General features: G+C 39.9%; 1 protein-coding gene across 2 annotated transcripts in view; it reads left to right on the plus strand.

Annotated features, from left to right (window-relative positions):
- TWSG1 (twisted gastrulation BMP signaling modulator 1) overlaps positions 1–10,437 on the plus strand; it is a 60,767-nt gene extending 50,330 nt beyond the window's left edge. For both annotated transcript variants that reach the window (XM_066246677.1, XM_066246678.1), the window contains exons 4-5: positions 4,898–5,164; positions 6,917–10,437. In XM_066246677.1, the coding sequence (XP_066102774.1) occupies positions 4,898–5,164; positions 6,917–7,098 (449 nt within the window). In that variant the 3' untranslated portion in view covers positions 7,099–10,437. The remainder of the gene's footprint in view (positions 1–4,897; positions 5,165–6,916) is intronic.
- Positions 10,438–10,715: the final 278 nt, after the last annotated feature.

Genomic DNA, 10,715 nt, shown 5'->3' on the forward strand with positions numbered 1-10,715 from the left:
AGAAAACAAGATAGAAGGTGACAGAGGACAATCTGACTTTGGGTGGTGGGTATGCAACATAATTGAACGACAAGATAACCTGGACTTGTTATCTTTGAATATATGTATCCTGATTTATTGATGTCACCCCATTAAAAAAATAAAATTATAAAAAAATAAAATAAAATAAAAAATAAATTAGAAATGTTTTTGACCTAAGTTTATTAAATGCACAAAACTCCAAAACAGATTTATAAAAATGTAATGAACTCTTATATAATGAGAACTGGCATTTTTTAGTCTCAGATGTTTTTAGTTTTTTTGGTTGTTGACCTCAGTTGTTTACATTTCCATCTCTGGTTACTAATTTTCATTCATTATAGAATCTGACAGAAGAATGAATTATGTACATTTGTATAAAAAATATTGTAAGTACTGTTCGAGTTGTTAATCGAGAAGTGGACATGAAATCAGGCTAAATCATAATCTTGGATCTCATGCTAAATTATATGACATTGGACAAATTATATAACTTATCTGGGCCTGTTTCCTCTTTTATGAACAAAAGAGTCATATTTGATCATTTAATCCATAATTCTGTCATACAGTCTAAATCATAAAAGTTCACGCATCTTGAAAGATTTTACGCAGACTGTGCACAACCATGTTATCCTCAGTTCTCGCCCGTGTTCCTTAAACTAAAAATATGTGGAAAGCACGAGGTGGTTTTTCCTTCTCCTTAAGTTTATAAAATATAGGAATTTATAAATTTCATCTAACTTTCCAAATTTCTAATCTGGGAAAAAGAAAAACTCCACCATAGACCTAATATTAGATGCTAAGCAAAAATGAAACATAATTTAGCCTTTAAAAGAACAGTGTTGGCCCTGGCCGGTTGGCTCAGTGGTAGAGCATCGGCCTAGCGTGCGGAGGACCCAGGTTCAATTCCCGGCCAGGGCACACAGGAGAAGCGCCCATTTGCTTCTCCACCCCTCTGCCGCGCTTTCCTCTGTGTCTCTCTCTTCCCCTCCCGCAGCCAAGGCTCCATTGGAGCAAAGATGGCCCGGGCGCTGGGGATGGCTCTGTGGCCTCTGCCTCAGGCGCTAGAGTGGCTCTGGTCGCAACATGGCGACGCCCAGGATGGGCAGAGCATCGCCCCCTGGTGAGCAGAGCGGTGCCCCTGGTGGGCGTGCCGGGTGGATCCCGGTCGGGCGCATGCGGGAGTCTGTCTGACTGTCTCTCCCTGTTTCCAGCTTTAGAAAAATGAAAAAAAAAAAAAAAAGAACAGTGTTCACAAAAGGAAACCCAGAGAACTCTGTTCCAGTTGTTACTGCTACTAAACAACCTACCCCAGGCACAGTGCTTTAAACAACAAAACCGTATAACTAGCTCACGAACCTTCGTTTTGTGCAGGTCTCTTTGGGGGAGCTCTTTCCTGTCCACGCAGTAGAGTTGAGTAGAAAGCTGGGACTGATTACACATTTTCTTAGCTCTCCCTATTATAGCAAGACTCCTTGAAAAACTTTTCTCTTTTTTTTTTTTTTTTTTTTTTTTTTTAGTGAGAGGAGGGGAGGCAGAGAGACAGACTCCCGCATGCACCTGGACAAGCCCCCAGGGGTGATGCTCTGCCCATCAGGGGCATTACTTCGTTGCTCAGCAGCCCAGCTCTTCTTTAGCTTCTAAGGCAGAGGCCATGAAGCCATCCTCAGCACCCAGGGCCAACTCACTCTAATGCTGCAGGAGGGGAAGAGAGAGAGAGAAGAAAGAGGGGGAGGGGTAGAGAAGCAGATAGTCGCTTCTCCTGTGTGCCCTGACCAGCCAGGGCCAAAAAACTTTTGTATTGTCATTATTTCTAATGTTTTTTGGCCATTTTCCCTTTTGTAAAAATATTTTTAGGTCCTGGCCAGTTGGCTCCGTGGTAGAGTGGGATCGATTCCCGGTGAGGGCACACAGGAGAAGCAACCATCTGCTTCTCCACCTTTCCCCCTCTTCCTTCTCTCTCTTCCCCTCCCGCAGCCATGGCTCCATTGGTGATTGGTGTGAGGGAATAGGCCTCAGGTGGTGAGGATGGCTCATGGCCTCTGCCTCAGGGCTAAAATAACTCAGAGCAGTGGCCCATCCACCCCCCTCTATGCCCCCATAGAGGGCTTGCCAGGTGGATCCTGGTTGGAGTACATGCAGTAGTCTGTCTCTCTGCCTCCCCACCTCTCACTTAATAAAAAAAAAAATATATATATATATATATCTATATATATATATCTATATATCTATTTATATATATATTTATTTATTTATAGGGAGTCTCAGGTTACGACAGTCTGGATATTTCGAGTTTACAATGCTTAGTTCCATAAAAACTTTAAAAAATTGAGACCTGAGTATTTGGGCTTACACCATCAATGTCTTACTTACGGGGTGCATGGGTAAACTAGTTTGTGCACAGCGGAAGAATATGCAGCATTCTCTTTCTGCGGCTTAGTTGTCTTTTTGTGTTCTAGATGATGATTTTTACCACAGTGTTAGGATAGGTAAGCAACTTAGGCTGAGGTGTGTTCCAGCTTACATCAAAATTCAGGTTGCCTGACCTGTGGTGGCGCAGTGGGATAAAGCGTCGACCTGGAACACTGAGGTTGCCGGTTCGAAACCTTGGGCTTGCCCGGTCAAGGCACATATGGGAGTTGATGCTTCCTGCTCCTCCCTCCCCTTCTCTCTCTCTCTCTCCTCTCTCTCTAAAAATTAATAAATAAAATATAAAAAAAAAAATTCAGGTTACGTCACTGTCATAGGAATGGAACTGTGTCATAACCTGAGGACCCCGTGTGTGTGTGTGTGTGTGTGTGTGTGTGTGTGTGTATTTTTTTAAGAATTTATTTTGAAATAATTTCAAATGTAGAGAAAAATTTCCAGAAGGGTATAAAAGACTCCCTTATCCTCTCACCCTGATTCCCCAGTTATAATATTAGTAATGAATTTGCTCCGTTACTTAGTAGCGTGGCTCTCTTTCCCTACACACACACACTTACACTTACATGTGTGGACACAACCCTCCAAGATCATTCATCTCTTTTGAATGTTGAGAAAGCAGGCTTTACAGATGATTTCCCAGCACTGCTAAATACTCCAGCCTGTATTTTCCAACTAAAGGACATTTTCCTACATAACTAGCACACAACCCTCAAATCAGAAGGCCAGCAATGCTGCCACCCAACCCACAGCCCCCATTTATATTTGCCAACTGTCTCCACACTATCTCTTGTTCCTTTCTGGTCCAGGATCCTATCCATTTAGTTGTCCTGTCTCGTCAGACTCATTCAATCTGAGAGACTTTTGTCTTTCTCTTGGTGGTTTAATGACTGCAGACCTCACATTATGTAGGAATGACCCTGAACTTTGATCCACCTAATGTTGACTGATGATCATACTTAAGTTACATATTCTTGGCAACAGCATCACTGAAATGAGGCTATACAGTAAATCACGGAACACATAACATCAGACTTATTCATAGCTGGCAATGTTAACCGTGATCTCCTGGTCACACTGGTGTATGCCAGATTTTTACACATTAAAATTACCATTAGCCTCTTTGTAATTGATTAGCACTTTTTAAAAACATTGGTATGGCCTATGAAGATTTTTTTTTAATTTAATTTATTGATTTGAGAAAGAGAGATAACTGAGAAACATCAACTTGTTGTTTCTCCCATTTATGCATTCATTGGTTGATTCTTATAAGAGCCCTGCCCAGGGATCAAACCTGCAACCTTGACATATCTGGACAATGCCCTAACCAGCTGAGCTATCCAACCAGGACCTTTTGGTTAGTACCTTGAAGAGAGTTTTCCAGGAGTACATCAATATGTTTCTCATTAAACCTCCACCCACTAGCCTTAGAATCCATTGACAACTTCCATCTGAATCACACACCTTACTGATCACACACCGCTGTGATGGTTACTAAATGGTGACTTTCTATTTCCTTTATTCCTTCTGCACTTATCAGTTGGCACTCTAGTAAAAGGAAGAGCTTTCCATTGTTCTCCATATGCTAATTCATTTATTTATAATATAAGGATTCATCAATTTCTATTTTATATACAAGATGGTAATCCATTTTTATCATTATTTATTTTACTGTTAAATTATCAATTTAGGCCCTGGCTGGTTGGCTCAGTGGTAGAGTGTTGGCCTGGCATGTGGTTGTCCTAGGTTCAATTCTCTGTCAGGGCACACAGAGAAGCAACTATCTGTTTCTCTACCTCTCCCCCTCCCCCTTCTCTCTCTCTCTCTCTCTTTCTCTCTCTTCCCTTCCTGCAGCCATGGCTCAATTAGAGCGAGTGGACCCCAGGCACTGAGGATGATTCCGTGGAGTCTCTGCCTCAGGCACTTAAGATAGCTTGGTTGCAATCATGGTTCCAGATGGGCAGAGCATTAGCCCCTGACAGGGGTTGCCAGGTGGATCCTGGTTGGAGTACATGCAAGAGTCTATCTCTCTATCTCCCCTCCTCTCACTTGGAAAAAGAAGGAAAAAAATTATCAATTTAGCCAGTAGGGGAGTCCCTTCAGGTTGCCTCCTGTATTTTTTCCAACATGTCCCATCATTCTTTACTTTCTGGAACAAAAAGGGTATTTTGTACTTTCCCCATCCATCCCTAGAATCATTCTTTTCCCCAAGGACCTCTAGTTCCTCTTAGTGGAGAATAGGTACTTAGAAAACAAGGTAAGGCCACTCGGTGTGCTTGATGCTACTGAGGTGTCATCACTTCTAGGCTTTCTCGGTGAAAAAAAACTTTTAAAATACAATGTTAGATGTCACATCATTTTAATATGTGGGAGCTACGATTGCAGGGCAGTAACTAACAATAGCTCATGACATTACAATTAATAAACTTATTCTCTTTGCCCCTCCAACTCCCAGGTATGTGTAATCCTCGAAATTACAGTGACACACCTCCAACTTCAAAGAGCACAGTGGAGGAGCTTCATGAGCCGATCCCGTCCCTCTTCCGGGCGCTCACGGAAGGGGACACGCAGCTCAACTGGAACATCGTTTCCTTCCCTGTTGCCGAAGAACTTTCACATCATGAGAACCTGGTTTCATTTCTAGAGACTGTAAATCAGCCACACCACCAAAATGTGTCTGTTCCCAGCAATAATGTTCATGCACCTTATTCCAGTGACAAAGGTAACTGCTAACAGCTGACTTTTTTTATCCTGCCCTCTCATTTTCTGTGTGGTCTGTGAGGCCTATATTAAGATTATCTTTTTAGAAAAGCATTTTTGTTTTGAGTTTGTACAGTATTTAAGTAAATCCTGGACTTTAATAACCCCAAGTCCCTGAGAAGATAGGGAAGCATGTCAGGCATAGTGTCACAATTCCTTTAGACTCTCGATGATAGAGGTGATACTGAAAGATAGACATATGGTCCTAATTTTGGTGTTTGTGTTAGACTTTAATTGTTCTTGTCATAAGATAGCAACAGTGCTGCTTACCTAATACAGTACTGCTCACTATCAGGTAACATTCAATAATGATATTAGGTTGTCAGCTAAATTTCCTTATAAGCAAGTTGGTATTACAGACATCTAATTTCCAGGTATAAACTAACAGCATTCAGTTTTCTGAAAATGAGTACAGATGGTCAGAAGGAAAAATAATAAGAGAATGACATATACAACTTTGAGAAACATATTAAAGAATATTAGTGAGGGTAGTCCATACCTTAATTTTAGAATGTAAAAGGCACATAACTTTTAAAGACTGCAAAATTTCAAATAAAAGGCTCTATACAGTTTTACAGTGAAAGAATAAGGCAATTATGAAAATTACAGTTATTTCTTAAAATAGATGAATTATGCATAAACAGTATAATTTGTGCTCATTTTTTTGTGTGACAGAGAGAGAGAGAGAGAGAGGGACAGATAGGGACAGACAGACAGGAAGAGAGAGAGATGAGAAGCATCAATTCTTGGTTGTGGCACCTTAGTTGTTATTGATTGCTTTCTCATATGTGCTTTGATGGGTTTTTTTTTTCTTTTTTTGTATTTTTCTGAAGCTGGAAACGGGGAGAGACAGCCAGACAGACTCCCGCATGCGCCCTACTGGGATCCACCCGGCACGCCCACCAGGGGCGAAGCTCTGCCCACCAGGGGGCGACGCTCTGCCCCTTCGGGGCGTCGCTCTACCGCGACCAGAGCCACTCCAACGCCTGGGGCAGAGGCCAAGGAGCCATCCCCAGCACCCGGGCCATCCCTGCTCCAATGGAGCCTTGGCTGCGGGAGGGGAAGAGAGAGACAGAGAGGAAGGAGGGGAGGGGAGTGGAGAAGCAAATGGGCGCCTCTCCTATGTGCCCTGGCCAGGAATCGAACCCGGGTCCCCCGCACGCCAGGCCGATGCTCTACCGCTGAGCCAACCGGCCAGGGCCGGGGTGGGGGTGGGGGATTCTTTAAAGATTATTTTCTAATAGCTAATGCTGAGTTGTGCCAAGCATTGCTAGTCATTTAACATCATTTGAATTTTTACTTTATTTTAAATTCTATGAATAACTTGAGAACAGTACTTTTCAAACTTATTTTAGCTAGAAAATTCTCTCCCCATAGGAGATCTTACCAGAAATGCCCAGTTTAAAAAGCACAATTCTGATGCATGGCAAATGTTGTTAATTAAGCCCAGTAACTTAACTTTCAGATCAAAGTCTGACATCTGACAAAGTGACTAAGTAAGCCTTTGCGTTCTTCAGCTGGAGACCAGGCTCTGGCTTCCTTCTCTATGTTGTTAGTTAACAAATGTTGTCTTTTTCCTATACTTCATCCGATGTTCTGTGCAGACTAGCAGTAAGAGAACTAAGATAAAATTTTAACTGTTCAGCTAAGTACTAAAGCATTTTATGCCTTTTTTATTTCTTGCTGTGAAATTCTTAATCTTTTTATTTTTCAGAACACATGTGTACTGTGGTTTATTTTGATGACTGCATGTCCATACATCAGTGTAAAATCTCCTGTGAGTCCATGGGGGCCTCTAAGTATCGTTGGTTCCATAACGCCTGCTGCGAGTGTATTGGTCCAGAGTGTATTGACTATGGTAGTAAAACTGTCAAATGTATGAACTGCATGTTTTAATGAAGGCAGAGAAGCGGAAGCCGAAGCAACCGAGTCAAAAAGAAAGGTATGAAAAGCTACTTCCTGAGGTCTGCTGGTTGCATCGGAATGCTAGCAGGTTAAGAAAATGTAAAGAATTTGGACTAAGTTACTTTTAAAGTATGTTAAATCCAGCAACGTGCTAAATTATGATCACTGTTGATACTGATTTTACTGTCCACTAGCAATAAACCCTTTCCTCTACCTACATATACTGCTTTGGTCATGTAAGGAGCAGTTGCCCAGGGAATAAATACCTTGAAAGATGTGAGGTTTCTAGAATAAAGCCTGATGTCATTCTCTTCAACATTCCAATAGCCTTTTGTTTTGAAAGTGATAGAGTATGTTAACATAAGTTACGATTTCTTCATGTATTGCCGCTAGGACACTGAGTTTTTATAGTTGTATGCTCTTCTTCACTGTGTCTTGTACTGTTTATCTGTTTTATAAATAGGGTATATATCCAAATTATATCACCCTGAGAACTCATAATCATCATACAAAGCTTAATTTTAAACCTTTTTATGTGGGTTTTAGAAAGTAAATGCTTACTATACATATTTTACAGTTTGAAATTCTTACACAGTAGAATCCATCGTATAAGACGCCTATTTTAGGGAAAGCTTCACCTTCTGGTCCATCCCCCGCCCAGGGTCTGATGTAGGCAGTGATGAATCTCATCAGGAATTTCAGGGCACACCTACCACACAGCATTAAGAATACTGCTAGCATAAGTAGATAGGAAGTTCAAGCATTTCTCTGACTTAAGGTAGCAGCTTAAAGAGCACTAGAAATGGTAAACGACTATCAGGTCAGACTCCACGTAGGACAGCAAGGAAGGAGTTTGTCCCTCGCACAGAAATGGCAAAGCTGAAGGGGACGTGTGCTCGGGCGGGCGCCGAGTGAGCTGCCTAGCTCAGCACACACCGCCCCGTCCTGCCGTGGAGGAGTGCCCGGGGGCGGGGGCAGAGGACAGACGGGCATGGCCTGCAAGCTTGAACACGCTGGGGCTTCTAATGGGAAAGGACTTAAAACTATTTATAGTAATTATTTTGTTACCTTGTAATCTTGCTTTAAGGTTTATATCTAGATCACATGTTCTTATTAAACAAGAATAATCATACAGTAGGAGGTTGAGATTATGAAACCAAAAATATCTCTGTTCAAGATGATGTTAACTTCAAATACACTACATTTTGTCAGCTTTTTATATACTGTTTCAATAAAGATAGGCGCAGATCTTATGTGCCCTTCATAGTAATAACATGGCAACCTTCAGGCATCTAAAGCATATTTATACTATAGAGACTCTTAACTTTACAAAATTACTACTTTTTCAAATAACACACATTTGAATTACACATAACTTTTTAGGAATACCTCTTTGTATGTCTAATTATTTTATTACATAAAAATAGATAATGTTTGTAGACACTTTGTATTCATTATCTGAACAATAGTTAGTTACAAGATCATGTGTAATAATATGATTAACTCTCATAAAGTTTGAAGCCTTAATACCTTTTCTGTTCTTTCAGATAACTAATGAATACTCAAGGTATGTTAACTCTTTATAAAGTTAATATTTAGCTTATGGATGTATATTTTTGTTTTTTTGTGTGACAGAGACAGAGAGAGTCAGAGAGAGGGACAAATAGGGACAGACAGGAAGAGAGAGAGATGAGAAGCATCAATTCTTGGTTGTGGCACCTTAGTTGTTCATTGATTGCTTTCTCATATGTGCCTTGACTGGGGGGCTACAGCAGACTGACTGACCCCTTGCTCCAGCCAGCAACCTTGGGCTCAAGCTGGTGAACTTTGCTCAAACCAGATAAGCCCACGCTCAAGCTGGTGACCTCAGGGTCTCGAACCTAGGTCTTCCGGGTTCCAGTCGGATGCTCTATCCACTGCGTCATTGCGCCTGGTCAGGCTGTATTTTTTTCTTAATAGAAAACATTGGGATATCCCTTTCTTACGTTTACCTAAAATGCCTTTGTTTTTAAAGTGCCTTGAAAACATTTTAACTCCCAATCTTTGTTAATACTAATAAAGGTGAAGGTTTTCTTGAACTTCAGGAAGTTTTAAAGGAATCTTCAGCCAGCTAGTTCATTTCAATTTTGCAGTTTTTCAAACTAATTCCAGATTTATCTATGGAGAAAGGAATACTTCTGTGTTTCTGAGAACATGCTTAATATTTCCTTAAATATAACAACAAACTTTTTAAAACTGGATTTATCATCTTTTTTATGTCTTCATTGTTAAATTTTAAAATGTAATCTATCTTCTGCCCCCTACAGTGAGAGGATAATTTCTTAAACCATATTCTGTTACAACTGATTTTTCTTCTGTTTCTCCCAATAGAAATTATCCCTAAATGTCATGCTTAATTTCACTGGTTTATGAAGATGTTGAAAGACAGATACAGTTCACTTGAAAGATTTCATTTTATAACAATATTTTTTAAATTAAAAGTAAAATATTTGGGAAGCCTGTAGCCCCACTAAAATTTAGACCTTCTAATCACAATTCACTTCCATATAGAAGCTCTGATTTAAAAAATACATATTTTAATAAAAAATTATGTTCTTACCTTTTTTGTAACCACATTACAAAACAGGAGCCTTTGCCCTGACCAGGTAGCGGTTGATTAGAACGCTGTCCTGATATGCCACAGTTGCGGGTTTGAGCCCTGGTCAAGGCAATACAAGAAACCAACCAATAAGTGCATATATATAAGTGGAACAGATTGATGTTTCTTTCTCTCCCCCTCCCTCTCTCTTTTTCAAATCAATAAATTAAAGAAAAAACACTAAATTTTAAATCAGTGGGTATGATAAAAGCCGTATTTTCAAGGTTCTTTCCTACAGTAAAACACGACCTTGCTGGCAGGCTCTCCTGCTCCCTCTGCCCCCAGTTATCGATGGGACCATAGTGGCACCAGATCAAATGTTAATTCAAAGGAAGGAAGTCTTGTTTACACAGAATGCTATAAACTAGAGGCCTTCATTTAGAAATATGATTTCTAAGGTTTCAGAAAAAATGGATAAGATGTTAGACTGTTGATATTTGAACAATTATTTATAAATCACAGTAGCATTAAAATGGAGAAATGAAATTTCTGAAAAATGAGATAAATATATAAGAAAGCCACATATTTAAAGTTTGTTTTTATGAAAGCATCTTTGAGTATTTTAAAATCTATTCTGCATTCCCATGAGCCTGTTTATTGTATGTTACATGATCTACAGCATATGAAATTATGTATTTTTCTTTGGTTGTCCCTATAAACAAAAAAGTATTTTAATAAAAAATTGAAATGAGTGTGTTAATGTTTTTTATTAACTTCAATAGAACATCAAAATAAGTTTGACATTTCTAATTGTGAAGTTATTATTTAAAGGATTAGCATAAGCATGTTGGATGTCCCTACCCATTCTGTTGAAACAAAGGATTTTGCTCTCTGCTTTTTCAAAATATCTTTATTTCGATATGGGGGAAACTTTGAAATGAAATAATTAATTATTCTCCTTGCTCCTAGTGTCCTGTGTTGCCAACTGGCCTCATGAGAACTATCTGATGGTGGAGAAGGAGTTACAGAG

This window comes from Saccopteryx bilineata, chromosome 11 (genome assembly GCF_036850765.1).
Source record: "Saccopteryx bilineata isolate mSacBil1 chromosome 11, mSacBil1_pri_phased_curated, whole genome shotgun sequence".
NCBI lineage: Eukaryota > Metazoa > Chordata > Mammalia > Chiroptera > Emballonuridae > Saccopteryx > Saccopteryx bilineata.